Raw genomic sequence first — 17,699 nt, 5'->3', positions numbered from 1 at the left:
AGGTCCATTTTGAAGCCCCTTGACATAAGTAACCCCATTTCATTTTACCTTTCACAACATTAAACTTCAAAGTATGGGACAATACAATGTAGAAACATAGCCAAATGAACTTTGTTTCAAATCCCAATTATTATCTATCATACCATCTATTCATCAATATTCTTTTACTACCACACTGTAGCTATTAGATCAAATTAAACTTGGATTAATAGGATCAAAAAATGTCAACTCTAATTTGTTTTCAGTGCCTGAACTGTTGATTTACTGTTACCCCAACTGAATGCATCTTGATAGCTAACTTGAAATGCTATGACTCACTAAGCTATGAATGAGCATTCAGGAGATGTGGTGGCGAGAAACTGCTTTGCAAATAATTTGCTGGATGATGTTGGGTGAGTCATTTAATCTCTCCAGTTCTTAATTTCCTCACTTAAAAATGAGGGACCTGGAGTATTAGATGATTTTCAAGTTTCTCTCTGACTCAAAAAGTCTTTGATTATATTTCTAAATTAACTAGGGTAGACTTCTTAAAATTAACACCATCAATGGAGGGAATTTAATCAAATTTCATTTCTTTCTACGACATAATTGAACATACGGATCCTGAATGCCATTAAGAGGGCAATTATACTTACCTGTAAGCTTTTCTACTGATTCAAGTGGAAATGCCAAGGTATTCTTGCTTCTAGTCTGAATTCATCCTTAGTAAAAAAAGCAAGGACTCTTTTTTGGTAAAATAATTCATTCTTGGGTTAAATTGATGTGGATTAATGGATCATTGTCAGTGAGTGACCTCTTAGGGGTCTCTCCTTGTCCAGTTGACCTTTTCAAACATTTTTAATAGTGACCTGAAGAAAAAATATTTCCCCAATCAAACTTGGGAGAAATACCTAACATGTTAAGACAACAGAATCAGGATTCAAAAAAAATCTCCATGGAGCTTAAAAAATAGGCTAAAGGCAAGAAGACAGAAATTAACAGGGACAAAGGTGAAGTTCCATATTTGGGTCTAAAAACACCAGCAATGGAAATACAGAATGTTAAAGAACTAGTTTGACAAAAGCTGCACCCTCTCTTCTCCCTTCCTCTCTCCCCCACCCCTATCTAGCTCCAGAAAGCCCCACACAATGCTGATGGCTCTGCACAAAATCTTAACATGTACACATGCTGGAGTTGCATTAACAACAGTGATCAGATCAAAGAAACAAAGTTCGCCCTGTACCCTCTACAAATCAAGCCTCACCTGCAAGCAAAGTACTGCTCTAGTTTGGGGCACCGCACTTGCTAAGGGCTGTGAGGAATCCAAAGATCCAAGACACATGTCAAGCTGGACATTCTGCAGGAGGACTTTGAAACTGAGTCACCAGAAGGCTGCTTCAGGGTCTAGGGATCTGGTTTGGAGAGCAGTGAAAGCGGGGAGGACCACCGTCTTTTAGAACAAAGCAAGTGAATGAGAAAGGCCTGCAGAGGCCGGCGCTCTTTGGGGGCGCTGAGGGCCAGGCGGTGGGTCGCGCGCTGATGACGAGGCGTGACGCCTCAGTGGTTGCCGGGGCGCAGCCCGGGGGTTCGGAGGCCGGGAGCTCCTTTGCCCGATGCACCTCTCTTCAGGAGCGGGCGGCTGCGACTGCACCTAGGACGGCCGTTGGGGCCCGGGAACCATGAGCGCAGGGGGCGCGGCCTGCTGCCCCAGGCTGCTGCTGACGCTCGGCTGGCTGCTCCTGGTGGGCCTCCGGGCCGCCTGCGGGGCCAACGACGCCACCGTCCAGCATCCCGGCTTGGTCCGTGAGGGCGCAGGTGCGGACCAGGCCCAGGACGAGGGCGAGACCCAGAGCTTCAGTGAGGTGGACCCCGAGGCCCGGGCTGAGATGGGGCAGGATGGTGAGGGCGGGAGGCGCCCGGTGGGGCTGCGGAGGGGTGGAGGCCAAGCCCTCATCTCTGTCTGAGGCCAGTGAAAATTATCCCTGTTAACACCTGTAGGGCTCCCTGGCAAATAGCCCCAAATTTATACCTAATGGCCTTGAAGAAGGATGTGTTATTGCCAAGGTCACAGCAAGATAAACTAATAGCAGCACATATATAGAAATTACTATGGAAATACTGTTAAATATTGCTCTGGACAAGGAAAAAGATGTTTCTCTTAAAGGGGGTAGGAGTCGGAGAGTAGTTTCCCACCAAGGAGAATTATTTTGACTCCCCCTGCAGTTCTGTTGTTCTTTCCCATTGTAGATTTTTTTGCCTTTTGTAGTTTCAATTTCTTGAGGTCTTCCACCTTTTCACATTTGTACTTTGGGTTGGAATTCAATGGTTAGGAATTCCTCTTACTGTGACACACATAGATAGACCAATATGCTGGCAAAGCTGCTCGGAAGCCACACGTCAGCTGCATGTTGACATGGAGCAGCGTGTCAGTTAAACTTCCAACCACAGAGAAGCAGTGGCAATTGGAACACCCGTGAAAGGATCTGACTAGTGGCATTGTTGGGTAATTCGTGTTAACCAAGGGAGAAAGAGCCTAGGCTTGGTACATAAATTTGCCTTATTCTGCTGGCTCATTAAGTAATAAAACTCGACAAGTTGATGTACATTATTGTTGGTAACCCACGTTGTTGGTAGGTAAAAGGTCAGGTGTAGGTTTGTGGCCATCTAAAGGAGAATGATTCCTTTCCCCAAAAGGAATGCTGAGATTCTTTTAACATCAGTAGTCTCATGTCTCCTGTACATGTAGTAGGTGCTGTATTTATAAGACTTTATTTCCAATTAACAGTGACCGTTAGCTACAGAAAGCAATTGACTATCTGAGGTTAATGGTGGGTTAGAGGTTTGTACTGCCTCGATTACACTATATTATGGACAGCTTGGAAAGGTCCCTGACTTGATGTGTGAAAAAGAAGACTAGGGAAAAATATGTTCTGAGTAGCTATTGTTTTTAACTCTGGTTTTAAAAGTAACTCAATTGACAATTTTAGTATTAAATTGGCAAAGGGATAGTTCGAGCTGTAAAATGCTAATAAATGAGTTTAGGCTAAGCCCAGTGATGGAGTTAAAATACCTTAGATTCAAATTCAAATGTTGGCAAGTTACTCTCTGTGTCTCAGTTTCCTCATCTGTGAAATTAAGGGAGTCTGTGTACCTTCTGGAATTTTATATATACAATTTTGTGCATAGCTGCTTTTACCTGGGGAGAGAGAGAATCCAGAACTTTAAACAATCTGAGGTGTCTAAAATCTGAAAGCTTCCAGAACCATTATTAAAATACAGCAAAGCCCCTCTTAACCCTCAGTGATGAAACACAGTCATCACCATTTACTACCAATGGACTCTTTTTGTTTTACTTTTAAGGCATTTTACAAATGATTTAGAAAGCAAAGAAAGGGATAGTGAAAATTTATTTGAAAATTTAGTAAGAATTTAAACATGTAAAACCCCAAATTTTTATTCTGTATTTCCTGGTTTTAAGGAAAAACCCTATATGGTCAAGGTACTTTGAATGCAACCAAATGTTCATTATATTATGCATGAATCAGGACTACAACCCCCTTGTAAATACTGATTCGAGATTTCAAGTACATGTGTAAAGGTTCTAGTTTACCATGGCTCTGGTTCTATTTGCATTTGCATTGTCAAAACATGATACTTTTGAAAACTGAAGGCACACTTTTTTTGAAGAGAAGACTGGTGTCCTTTGCTCCATAATTGCAAAACATTTTCATTTTAGATTTGTAAACACTAATTAGAATGAGTAGTTCCAATGAATTTTTTATCTACATCATCTGTTTTCTTTCAGTCATCTTTGTATATATACCTGTCATCATGATTTGTCTATTTACAAACCTTATCAAGTAGATTCTGGTATAGAAACAATTTAAAAAGGAAAGCATGGTCCACACTATTTTCACAAAATATTTCAGGATCAAATCCTTTCTGTTAAAAGACTAACTGGGTGAGACTACTGCACATCCTCTTCATTCTTAGAAATATAATGATTATTTATTGATTCTTGAGTTAGAGAAAATTCATCTAGGATATTCATCTAAGATATCAGCTTTCACTCATTTTGCTTATGCAATCAACCTCAACATTATTAGCATCTTAAGTGCTGTGGTCTTTGCTCATCTTCTGATTCATCCAATAATTGTGAAATTTCTTGTCAGTTTTCTTCTCTTTACCATGATAGTCAAAAGAAAACTCTAAAATCTCAATGGTGTTCAGTGAAAGCTGAAAATAGACTATAGGAAAGGTGCCTCTAGATTTCTTTGATATCTTCCTGAAAGATGATGCAATATTTTGAACAAAAAGCAGTAAGAACATGTTGTAATAGCTATGATTTATTTCACAATTACATCATCTTCCTAGGCAATTCCAAACATTCTTCCATTTTATTGTTTAAGTCGTTTTAGCAAACATATTTGGGGATAACTGATGAGTAATAATGCAATCCATCATTATGGATGATAACATGTTTCAAAACACAGGAAAGGTCAGTAAATATCATGTTAGACTTATACCTTTTATACTGCTTTACATTTTGTGCCTTTAATAACCCTTATGCCTTTTATAAATCTAAGGGTTTAGTTATACCAACATTAAAGCTACATGATTGCCAACTTGAATGAGTTCTATAAAATGAGCTTTATCCTATACAAATATAACTATTTTTTCTCTTTTTCTTTGGAAGATCACCAAGAAAGAATATAAGTCATGAAATATCAATTTTATAAGTCAACTCTCAAAAAAGAAACTCAAAAATTAAAATTCTACTCTGATGGCGTATACCAACAGTTAAAGTGTGCTATCCAAAATTGAGAATATTCCAAGGTTTGGTCAGAACAAAAAAAGCAGGATTATTACCTGCATCATGCCAGGCTTTTGTCAGCACAGTCCAAGACTCAGTAGATTTTAGGGAAGCCTCATCACACTCTTGACTCCTATTGAACTCATTATTGAACTCTCCACTCATTTTCACCTATTATTCTATAAAATTAAGACTGCCTATGCAGTATTTGGGGGACAGTTGACTTCTCAGCTGGACTTCTCATGCAGGGCTTTTTATTTCTCTAAGATTTCATTTTATTAGATTTACCCATTATTCCATCCTGTCATATCTGATCCTGATTTATCTTCAAACATGTTTGCTATCCTTCCTAGTTTTGCAAATTCACCTGGCATGATATCAATATTTTCCAAGTCAGTAATAAAAGTTGTTAAATAGCACAGAGTTCTGTGACACAACATGCCTTCCACATTGACACCAACCAGTTAATTAGTTTCAGTGGATCTTACTGTTTAACAAGTTATGCAAAACACTTAACTAACATTCAGGCTATATTCTTCCTTTATATTCATAGGTATGTAATGGGAAATTTCGACAAATACCACACTGAAGTCCAGATTCATGTAATTTCCCAACCCACCATTTTAGGATTCTCATCAAAAAAGGAAGTCATTGTAAGACCTAATGGGCACTCAAGACCAAAAGGGACGTCAGATACCATCTGAATAAATCTTTTTTTTCTTAAGAGAATTTAAGCAATTTTCCAAAAATAACATAGGTAGTGAATAGTATAGCTGATTGATTATTTTTTAATAGTTTTTGAAAAGGTTACATTAAAGAATCTAATACTTAATCTGCCACCTGTGTTTTCTATGTTCAAGATTTGGCTTTTAATTTATGTCTCATAATGTGCCAGTAGAAAGTATCCAAGCATTTCAGGCAAAAATTATAATTCAAAATTAGTCATCATGATAGTCCAAATAATTTAACAAAGTGAATATTGATTTATTTAACATACATACATCAAGTGCTTACTGTGTATTCAAGGCATATATTTGGTGCTTGTAAGTATAGAAGTGTTTATGAAAATATTATAGTAATCAAAATCAAAAAAAATCTTAGGATTATATGAAATAAGTACAAAATGAGAATGATGAAGTTATATCTTAAGCATGTTTATACATTAAATAAGTTACAGAATGCTTTTATACACATTATCTCATTTAATCCTTATAGTAATCAAATGAGAAAGGTCCTCCTGTCCAAATTTTACAGAAGGGTAAAATAGACCTGAAAGAGTTCAAGTAGTTTGCTTAAACTCAAAACAGCTACTTAGTGGTAGAAGCAGCAATCTGGACTCCAAGTCTGATGTACTCCAATGTAATATTGTTGCCTCGGGATACAATGCCTTTTAAAAATTGTCCTCTAACAACTCATTTAGTGTTTTCTTGTGTCAAGATTTTAGTTCTAGTCTGTTATGAAGAATTGGTTATACACTACAGCAAGTAGAATTCATGCCAAACTTCAGAATGATTAGAAAAACACATATGATTTAAAACCAGCAATATTTATTGTATTGTATTATTATAAAACACTTGTGTACTTGTAGATTATCCTGCTAAAAAAAAGCATTGAAATAAATTCTTAGGAAAAGTTTGCCATCTTAACCTTGGAATAAGTATAACCAATCTGTAACATATAATTTCAATGAACTCTCAGTATAAAGACTTCTTTTCGATGGATATGATACACTTAATTTTTTTGGAAAATAGAAAACAGGACAAAATAGGCCTTAAAATTAGCAAGCTTTTTTTGTATTTTTCTGACCTTCTACAGAACTTTAACTCATCAGGTACTAAACTGATGAAAAAATTATTTTAAAGTTATATACAAGGTTTAAATACAAACCTGTGCAAATTATTAACTAATTTATTTTACTGTTTTAAGGGTTTAGGCCTCTTTTGATTTAAACAATAATAGATGTATTAGGAATGAAATTGCTTTTCTGATTTCTTAAAACAAAAAATGTCAGATTTCCATACAATAAGTGCTTGTGTATTCCATCCCCAAATAGGAGATTTCAACTTACAAAAGTTTTCATATGATTAAATAATGTATCTTTGCACTTTATGTTTAGTTTCAAATACGACAGCAGTCAAAGAAGTAGAATTTGGGATGTGCACTGTTACATGTGGTAAGTAGCATGGAGCAGATAAATAATGTTGTAATTTTGGAGGGAGGGAAAGTAAAAACAATGTGCGAATTTTTATTTGTAACTTGTATACTCTCACTCATCTCTCATTGATCTCTGTTTCTAGTAAGTATAATTTATACACAAAACTCAAACTGATTGCTTTAAAAGGTAGGATGTTTTCAGTTCATGCTTCTAAGCTTTATTTTAAGCCAGCTCCCTGTAATTTTTTGGCACATAAACCACCTTACCAAAGTAAAATTTTCTCTATCTCACAGATGTTCAGAAGATGAAAGATCTGATGCATCTCACAGATGTCTTCCCACATTCTGTGTTGGCAAATCTGTCAAGAATTTACTTATTTGTAATAGTCCATTCTAAATTCTACATTTCTCCTATTTATATGTCATGTCTTTGAGAAAAGAGGTATTGGCTTGCTGGGGAAGATAATATTCAAAGACTATTACTTATTTTGATCATTCCTTGAATAGAAATTGGACATAAAATTTCTTACAACACGGGGGTGGGGCTTAAGGCTATGTACACACGCTCTAATAGACCAGTGTTTTTCAAACTTACGTGCTCTCCCTAAACGCCTAAAGGGCTTGTTAGCACAGATTGCCGGCCCACTCCAGGGTTTCTAGCTCACTAAGAGTTTGTGTTTCTAGCTCACCAAGAGTTCGTGTTTCTAAACAACTTCACAAATGAAGCTGATACTGCTGGTCAGAAGACAGTCTTTTAAGAACCATTTTGAGAACCACTGTAGCACGCTGAGAAGACAATAGATAAAACACAATGAAATTAAGTTTATTCCAAACAGAACCTGCCTAGGAAAAAAAAATAGTGGGAGGGAAAGACTAAAACCAGAGAGAGTAAGAAGACAGAAAATCCATGCAAACCTAGATCAGATTTTTTTTTTTTTTCTTGGTTAAAAATTATACTTGAAGTGTTTCTACTTTAGGAAGCATTTTTCTATTCTGGTAAAATATAACTAACATAAAATTTACTATTTCAATCATTTTTAAATGTACAATGCAGTAACATTAAGTTTGTTTGCATTGTTCTGCAAACATTACCACCATCCATGTCCAGAACTTTTTCATCTTCCCAAAGTGAAACCACATCTCCATTAAACACTAACACCCCACTCCCAGCTTCCCCCAGCTCCTGGCAACTATGACTCAACTTTCTGTTTGTTGAGATATTTTTAAACCTGTTTTTTACTTTACCCAATCAGAGTCAGAAAATAAAAGGAATCCATGTAATAAACCTGTGATTATTCATTTGCAATTTGTACTTTTTTTGTTGCTTATTTGAGAGATTTTCACAGGTAGAGAATTATTTTTATGACGTTAGTAATTTATATTGTCTTTATCATTTAAAGATGTGTTTCAGAAACTATATTCATTCAACAAATTATTTTTCTGTTTTTTGTTTGTTGTGTGTATATTTTTTGCCTGCTGTGTGCCAGGCATTGTTATAGGTGCTGGGAACAGAGCAGTGAACAAAGCAGAGGAGACTCTTTGCCTTCAAGGGGTGTATATTTTAATAAGGGCAAAGAGATAAGTAATATATAAAACAATATGTCAGGTGGTATTAAATTCTAAGGAGAAAAAATAAACCAGAAAAGGCAATATTTCACATCTAGTTTTCAAATATTTTTAAATGTTTTCAACTTAGAACTATTTGAAGGAAAAAAATGCATTAGTGACAATTCTGTTGAACTCCCATAATAATGTTTTAGCAGTCAAAAGTTTTCCTGGAATACTTTAGGTGTTACTTGGACTTAGAGAAAATGATACTTACATATATCATAGCAATGAACTGTATTTGGCTAAGTAAAAAAATTCATAAACACCTACTTGGAAAATATTTGTGCATTTCAGAATAAGGCTGTGCTTCTGGAGAGGCAGCTTTTATAAATACAAGTGGAGCCATACTACAGCCATTCTTAGGCATCTGTCTTAATCAAAAGAGACCTTTCCACTTCCAGCCTCTCATCTTCTTATCTCATATGGGGTCCTCTTCCTTGCTACTCAAAGTTTAGTCCACAGACCACCTTCCAGCATTGCTTGGAAGCTTGTTAGAAATGCAGAATATCAGGACTCACTCCAGACCTACCAAATCAGAATTTGCATATTCAGAAGATCTCCAGGTGATCTGCATGCATTCTTAAGTTGGAAAGTTCTGTTGTAAGCCATTTGTAGACTCCAAGTTTCTCTGGGCCTTGAGAAAGGGTTTTATGATTAATATCTTGTAGGGGCTGAAAGAGGGAATCTGGTAGACGAGGAAGTCAAGATGCACTCTTCCTTAGTCTGTGACTACACGGTCTTATCACAGGTCATTTATCACAGAACGTGTTCAGCATGTCGCTGACCCAGCCTTTATCGTCTCCCTCAGTTCTGTGATGAAAGGCATACTCAGTGGAGATCTGCGATCAGTTAGTAAAGACTTGATTTCTTGTTACCAAAAAGTGTGGCAACTCTAAAGACAGTATCCTGTTAGAAATGGAGATTCCATTAATAGTTTGTCCTGCTGTATTTAATATGAAACTTTACCAATGTAAATGTTAAAAACAATCACTTATGTTAAAATGTGGTTTTGGAATTCCCTCCAAAAGCTCTGCTCTCCCCACTTCTAAAAGTTCCATGGTCAAATAAATTTGGGAAATCATGTGCACTCCTATTATTTAATCAAATCTAAGAAGCACATTTTATGCATCTCTGGAAAGGAAAAATGTTGCCAATTTCTGACATGTTGTCAATTCTGAGATGCATTCTGATTTCAAAGATGTTAAAAAAATGTAAAAAAAAGATGTCAAAAGATGTAAAAAAAAGTTACATCTTGGATCAATGAAAGTTTACACACAATAGTGCATTAATTTACTAGCATATTAAAAGTTTCTCCAAAGTCCATATTTAAGAGTTGCCTTTAATTTTATTTAATGTATCATTTTATAAAGTGTATAATCATGGAATCCTCTTTCTTATAGTAACAACTAAAGGAACTAGTGCTTCATATAACTCACTTTGGGAAATGCTGTTTTTGAAATAATTAAAAATGAAAGGCCAAAAAATGTCTACATGTTGTCATCCTGAATTTAGGAATTTCATTTCTGAAATTAAAATATCTCAAAAAAGCCTAGATGAATAAGGAAACTCTGAAATTAGTTTTTCTTAACATTTGCTGATTTCTTTTGCCAAAGGTATTGGTATTAGAGAAGTTATGTTAACAAATGGATGCCCTGGAGATGAATCCAAGTGTATCATACGGGTGGAGGAATGCCGTGCGCCAGTGGACTGTGGCTGTAAGTTGATCTCTGTATTGGAGGGATACTGAGGGCAAGGGTTTACCCTGGGGAAATGTCTTTAACCTCAGGTTGCCACACCTGGAAGGAGGTAATACTGAAAGTAATCTTAATAAAACACTTTAAACAGTTTTAGTCCCTAGTAACTTTCTGCTTTTGTTACACATTTTTCACTGATGTCTAAAATTTAACATATCTTCTGTGTAATACACTGGAACCTTATTGTACTCAGGGTCTGTGGCCAAGGCGGTGCTATAGTGGAATGCTATTGACACTTTGGTCGACATTTTGTGAGTAGGTTGATAAACCTTAAACTGGGAACTTTGAGAACTGTTTTATATCGACCTACACTACTCTTGAGATTTCCTTATCCTTAAGGGGGTTCCTTACTTGTAAATTGGAAGCCACTCATACATCTCAAAGTTTAATGGCTCACTAAGCTGATTTCCTGGCTGTACTTCTTTTCCACAATTTATTCTGGTGAAGCAGCAGTCAGCTATGGGTCTCCCACCTGCTTCTTTGGGTGACTTTATCTGCATTCATCACTCCTCTCTGTTCCTCTACATTCAAACTCTTAATAATAACTTTGCTAACTTCCAGAACATAATTGATTCTAAAATCAAAAGCAGCTTTTAAAAGTAGCATTATGTATAAAGCAACTTACAGTGCCTAATGGTATATATGCATTTAATTTTTCTTTTTTTCAGGGGGCAAACCAATTTCAGAAAGTCTTGACAGTGTTAGACTCGCATGTAGTCATACATCTCCCATAAATCGTTTCAAGTATGTTTGGAAGCTTCTCAAGCCAGACCAAGTGAGTAATGAATGTATGTAACTTGGTGCTTTCTAGTGAGTAATACAATTTGTTTCCCAGTGCTTGATGACTATCTGAACACTTTCTCTTTAAAAGCAATTTGCAAAAATGAAGTTAAAAGCATACAGCTTTATTATTATTAGAATTTTATATTTTTCCATTGTTAATGAGGCTAAGACGATATATTTCTTAGGGTCAGCTATTATCAGAATTTAGAAACATCCATTTTGTATAGAGTATTCTATTGTAGAAGGGAGGTCTCATTTGCATAACAGAGGAGTTGTATAATGGTAACAGTAGCTAACATTAATTGAGGGCTGAGTAAGTGCTGGAAATGCATGGAGTGCTAGAGTTTCTTTTAACCCACATAACAATCCTGAGGTAATTCCTGTTATTACACCCATTTTACAGATGAGTTACTGAGATGCAGAGGGTAAACTGTCCTAGGCGACACAGGCAGGAAATGGTAGGTTTGGTCCTGGATGTCTGGATTGTCTGACTCTGAAACGTACATATGTGATTCCTGTCCCTGACAGATGGATAGTGATTCTTCTTCTGATATGGGAAATAAATTGCTTCCAACCTTATGCTTCCATGAATAATGTTGATACTTCTATTTTTCTTTTTAAATAGCAACCCATTATACTTTCACATGATTCAGCAATCATCGAAGTAACCAGGGACATTCACCCCTTGGCTTTCCAGTGCGACACCTTTGATAATAATGAAATAGTAGCATCTATTAAATTCACAGTCTATACAACAAGTGGTAAGTGCCAAGCCAAGTTTTAGTTTAGTTACATCAAACTTTAAAGAGCATCAAAATCACCTGGAGTGCTTGTTGAAACACAGATCTCTAGTCCTGTTGGGACTAAATTTGTGTTTGAACAAGCCCCAACCCCATTTTCTGATTCAGTAGTTCTCTGGTGGGACTGGCACAAGACTGCATTTCTAACAAGTTCCCAGGTACTCCTGGCTAAGAGACCACATCTAATTTTGAGAACCACTGGTTTATATTATTTATTCTTTTCTACAAGGTAGTCTCAATTTCTTTTTCACATGGAGTCAGATGTATCTCACTTTGGGAACCTGTTCTATTCCTGACGTATCTCCAAAGAACAGTCCTCTAACTTGAATTATCTTCTTTATTACTTCTGTCACAAAAGTGAAAATGGATACGTGGAGTTCTCATGAATGCTAAGTAAAATTTTGGTACAGTGATGTCATAAAGAAAGATTAAGAAACATTATGTAAAATCATGTCTCTTTAAAAATTACTCATTTGAAGAAAATATTTTTTGATGGAACAATGCAGTTCTTAATATATGTCACAAAAGGCAAATCTTGTCCTGAGCATAATTTTACATGTTAGAAACTGTGCTTCCCCTGCAAAATGAATCAATGTGCATGTCCTTTGAATTTAAATTATGATGTCTAATATATCCAAATGATTATTTCCTTTTGATAAATTGCCCTTAGCCATTTTTACTATCATCTGTGTTAAGAGCTGGGGAGGGGTCTGGTCTCAGTTCTTGTAAGAATCTAATCAAGACTCAGGAACCTTTTCCCAGAAAAATGCCCACATGTACAGACATACCAAAAGGCATCTGTAATTTTAAGGGAGTTCATGGATTTCTTGAAGCTTTTTTCAATCACAAGTAAAAAATTTATGCTATAGTCTTGAGATACCACACAACATAACACCCTTTACTGAAATGAAACAAACTGTTCAGGGGATGATTTTAAATAATAAAACATTTATAACTTTCTTTGACATGTTGTTTAGTATCTTTAAAAAACATTGCTATGGTGAAAGCTAATAATCTTACTCCTATGTTGGGATATCAGATGCTATCAAAAGGATAATTCCAATAAAGTGCTATAAAAAAGCAAAAAAGGACCAAACATTATGAAGAAAAAATTTTCCATGAGCCCTAGTTTAGGATATAAAAGGTTTCAGGGGTCACTCTCAGTTTTTGTCCCCACAGCCTGGCTCTTGTTAGGACTGACCAGTGGTTAGTTCTTCCCGTGATTAGAAGGCAACATGAATTTGTTAGTCTGTGAGCTAAGGGCTGGAACAGGCCCCAAAATGTTAGCACTTAAATGAGACAGAGTTGACTTCTCTCTCTCCTAGAGGCAGTCTGGGGCTGGTGGGATAGCTCTGCCAACTCACTGCATGCACTGGTTAATTGACAACATGTTCTCTGAACACTTTGGCATTAGTTTCTTTTAAAAACGACAATTGGGTACACCACTGCAACAGACCTTTTTTGGTTTAGTGAAAATTTCCCAACCATCCCCTTATATATCAGATTTTTCACTTCTACAATAGTTGTCTTTCAATAATTAGGCATTATTATGGATTGAATTGTGTCCACCTAAAAAAATACTCATGTCCCAACTTCCAGAACCTCAGAAAGTGACTGTATCTGGAAATAGGATCATTGCAGATGTAATTAGTTGAGTCAAGATAAAGTCATACATGCTAGAGTAGAGCAGACCTTTAGCCCAGTATGACAGGGGTCCTTCTAAGAAGGAAATTTGCACATGGACACACAGAGAGAAGACACAGACACACACGAAGATAACATGTGAAAATGGAGATTTGAGCGATGCTGCCAGAAGCCAGGGAACATCTGGGGCTGCCAGGAGCTGGAAGGGGAAAGGAAACATCCTCCCCAGAGCCTTGGAGAGAGCGTGGCCTTACCAACTCCTTGTACTCACTTTTAGCCTCCAGATCTGTGAGATCATAAATTTCCGTTGTTTTTAAGTCACCCAGTTTGTGACACTTTGTTACGGTGGCCCTAGAAAACCAATACAAACATTAGTTTTTATGAAAAGGGAGCACTGAAACTCAGCCTTCATTAGAAAATTTTAATAGGAAATGCAGCCTGTTTTTGTATTAGATATGAAAGAAATCTAAGCGATCTTTTCAAGAAGACTGCAGTTGAAATGAACTAAAATCTTCGTACTCCTAGTCTCTATCCTCTCTTGGTTAATATTGCAGAATAGTGAATAAATGGAAAGGAATTTTGCATTTCTCCTTCTCAGGTTTCAATCCTAAAAGGTATCTTTTATTTGAGCTTAAACAATTCCACTGCTTCTATAAATCTAAAATTATCAAAAATAAAAACATTTTTAAAATCCAACAATGTTGGAATGTAAATATGATGTAATTTCTCTACATACTTATTTAGTGAGATCACTATATTGAATTTATAGCTCTAGAACTAGCAACAAAAATGAAAAATTATACTCCATGGTATTTAAAGAGTAGGAAGAAAATCCAGACAAATAAGCAGTTGAGATTGCCCGTACAGGAAACTACTTCTGATAGAGTGGTACTTACCAAAATTAAAATATTTAAGTATAAAATATAGCTTGCACAAATCATTAAACCTCTCTGAATGTTGATATGCTTATCTGTATAATTCAATAGCTTCATCAGATGATCTCTCTAGTCCTTCCCCCACATGAATCTTTTATAATTTTGTGATTTAGGAAAGCCACACGAAGACTATGTAATTCACGAGTAATACTTGATGTAAATCAGCTTTTCAACTATTTCACCAAAGAACAGAAAGATAGGGGAGAAAATGTTTGATTTAAAAGTGGTGTGCGATATTTGTATGAAAAAGAAAAAGAAAGAGCTTCCTCTGCCTTATAATATATACAAAACTTAGGAATATATCATAGTCCTAAATGTAAAAGCTAAAACTATAAAGCTTTAATAAGGAAACATAGGAGAATATCTGCATGATTTAGGAGGAGGCAAGGGTTTCTTGGATATGACTCAGGAAACAATCACCATAAAAGGAAACATTGATAAATTAGGCTTAATCAAAATTTAAACACTTCAGCTCATTAAAAGAAGTCATTCGAAAAATGAATAGGCAAGCCAAAATCTGGGAGAGAAAATTCACAAAGCATGTCCAACCAGTCCAATCAGTTTGGGAAAAGATCTTACAGTTTCTTGGAAAACTAAGTGTTCCCCTACCTTATGATCCAGCAGTTCCACTCACAGGTATATATCCAAGAGAAATGATAATGTATGTTCACAAAATGACTTGTACAAAAGTGTTCATAGCAGCTTATTTATAATAGCCCCAAACTGGAACAGCCTAGGTGACATCAGTAGGACAATGAATATACAAATTGGAATACTATTTAGTAATAAGAAAAAATCGGTGGATACATGCAACAATATGAGTGAATCTCTAAAGCATGCGGAGTAAAAAAAAAAGCCTTGCACAGAAGAATAAATAGTCTATGCTTCCATTCCCATGAAGGCAGCACTAATCTATGGTGGAAAAGAAAATCAGGGCAGTAGTTGTCTCTGAAGGATGGGGACCAAGTTGTGTTGAAATGCACCAAAAAAATAAGATGGATCAGTGGATTGATGGAAGGCTGGATAGGTGGATAGCAAAATGCAGAAGGTGGTGTATAAGTGGTGGGAACCCAGGATGTTCATTGCCAAATTGCTTCAACTTTTTTGTGTGTTTGGAAAGGACATTTCCAATGTACAGAACAAGTTCATTAATCACTTTCTTCCCAATATTTTTGTCTGTATTTTTCTAGAGTTGTTTTTCAGATATAAACTTTCAATTCAGATTTCCATTTCTGTTTTTTTTTCCAGTAGTAATAATCATCAGGTGTGTGTTTTTTTCTGTAGAGTTGCAGGTGAGAAGATCAAGCCGACCAGAAACTGATGCAGTCCTAGTGTTTGTGCTGACCATTGGAGTCATTATGTGTATATTCGTGATCTTTATACTGATCTTCATAATTATAAACTGGTAGGTGGAAGACTGGAACTTAGTCATCATTCTTGATTGACATCCTCTTTGTCTGCCCTTCCCTTTTACAGTGAATCCACAGCCCTATTCATGATGCCTCCCACATGGTTCTTAAAACTGTCCAAAACCCTTCCTTCCTCTAGCCACCATCCTAGTTCAGGCTACCTAATGTTATGACTTGCTTCCAAGCCATAAGAGAGCTTAAAATGCAGTTTTTACAATTTTACAGAATAGTTGTTAAAAAAAAGTTTATTGAATAAATTTTGTATTGTCCAAACTCTAAAACTTACTGTAACCTACTAATTCATTGATATGAGAATGAGAATATTTCTAATACCTACGTGAGCGTCATACCCTGATAGGTCCCTCTGAGGGCCCATCTGCTACATCACAATACATCACAAACTAAAATCATGTACAAGAAGGCATGTCTATATCTAAATAAGTAAATATAAGTCTTAGTTTTAGTTTTCATTTCATAAGAGATATTTTTGTTTTTGTTTTTGTTTTTGCTTATCCTCCCAGGGTGGCAGTCAAGGCTTTCTGGGAGACAAAAGCCTCAACAACTGACATACAATCTGAGCCGAATTTAGTGAAATACAAATATACCACTTCTCTTGACCAGTCACCCACAGAAATACGTGGACGTGAAGATGGTGCTTTGGGTGAATGGAATGAATGATCTACAGATGATATGTAACAAAACAAAGGATATTAGAGCATATCAGATGCATTATTATAAAAATAAAATATATAGTGAAACAGTTTGATAATAGTGTACATGACTTACCATAGTCTGAACGTAGTGCAGTATGAGAAGGGGCTGTTTAGGTTCAGTGCATCTTTCTGGTGGTAATTATCAAGAATTATTTTTAATTCTCAACATTTACAATTTCAGATAATCACTTGGTAGCATTTATCTAGACACACACACACACACACACACACACACATACACACACACACACAGAGTCTTCTAAAAACAATTTGATCAGTTCTAAGGTGATTTTCCTGTTCTGTCCCAAACAAGAAAAACGTGCCTTGCATATCAGACTTTCTCCCCACCGAGAGCACTGGATTGAACTTGCTGGGGCACTCATACTTCAGAATCTCTGCAGGGCATGTAACACACAAAGCAGCCCTTGTAAGAGATGAAGTAATAATAACAACTATAATAACCAGCACCTAGTCAGGGACTACCATGTGCCAAGCATTGCTCAAAGCATTTCACATGTACTCGGTAATTTCATTATGATTGTATACAGGCTACATATAAAGAACAACTGGGGAGGAGCTTGGAGGTGGCTGAATAAATGACATGAATTTAACATGCCCTTCATTTCTCACAGAAAAACAGTCAAAGACTTTTGAATGGCTATTGATAAGTACCTTCACTGTGCTTGGAATGTAGGCAATAACATCTCAAAACTTAGGTACTCATTTCTGAATATTGTCACTGCCTTTTTGTGCTGTGTTATTATGTGATATACTTATAGGCAATTATCAATCAAGGTAGCAAAGCATCAGATCATTTATTTGGTTTAGCAGATTCATCAGAAATTAATTCTGAGAGGTTATGATAGTGGCACAAAATACATTTAACTGTTTATTTAGACAAACTCTAGGCCAACTTTATTGCTTTCATTATAGAATTCATCTGATGGCAGCATTAACTTTGCACATTTGTGAAGACATTGTAAATGGGCATTTATGGCATACCTCTCTCTAGAAGCCTAGAAATTGGCTGCCTAGAGTTACCTGTGCTTTCTGTTTTAAGCATTTGTATTTGAAAGAAACAATGAAGAATTGGCTAGAAAATTATTT

At 36.1% G+C, this 17,699-nt stretch overlaps 1 protein-coding gene across 3 annotated transcripts; it reads left to right on the top strand.

Annotated features, from left to right (window-relative positions):
• The first annotated feature begins 1,553 nt into the window (after positions 1 to 1,553).
• SPACA1 (sperm acrosome associated 1) lies at positions 1,554 to 16,642 on the top strand. 3 transcript variants are annotated; one of them, XM_017670098.3, is made up of 7 exons: positions 1,554 to 1,794; positions 6,909 to 6,965; positions 10,168 to 10,269; positions 10,977 to 11,083; positions 11,717 to 11,852; positions 15,755 to 15,875; positions 16,401 to 16,642. In XM_017670098.3, exons 1-7 carry the CDS (start codon positions 1,659 to 1,661, stop codon positions 16,555 to 16,557), a joined length of 816 nt encoding a protein of 271 aa, XP_017525587.2. In that variant the 5' UTR covers positions 1,554 to 1,658; the 3' UTR covers positions 16,558 to 16,642. The 3 variants fall into 3 exon arrangements, with proteins under 3 accessions (XP_017525587.2, XP_073076848.1, XP_073076847.1); XM_073220747.1 differs by having other exon boundaries at positions 1,554 to 1,836; XM_073220746.1 differs by having other exon boundaries at positions 1,554 to 1,878.
• Positions 16,643 to 17,699: the final 1,057 nt, after the last annotated feature.

The sequence above is a fragment of the Manis javanica genome, chromosome 13 (assembly GCF_040802235.1).
Source record: "Manis javanica isolate MJ-LG chromosome 13, MJ_LKY, whole genome shotgun sequence".
In the NCBI taxonomy this organism is placed as follows: Eukaryota; Metazoa; Chordata; class Mammalia; order Pholidota; family Manidae; genus Manis; species Manis javanica.
Note: the sequence above shows the minus strand (reverse complement) of the source record. Positions and strands in the feature narration are given on the sequence as shown.

Excerpts from the sequence above, each read along its gene's own strand:
- SPACA1 (XM_073220746.1), top strand. The coding sequence starts at position 1,659 with ATGAGCGCAGGGGGCGCGGCCTGCTGCCCCAGGCTGCTGCTGACGCTC. Across the intron at positions 6,966-10,167 it reads GATGTGCACTGTTACATGTG|GTATTGGTATTAGAGAAGTT; the intron begins GTAAGTAGCATG and ends CTTTTGCCAAAG. Across the intron at positions 15,876-16,400 it reads ATCTTCATAATTATAAACTG|GGTGGCAGTCAAGGCTTTCT; the intron begins GTAGGTGGAAGA and ends TTATCCTCCCAG.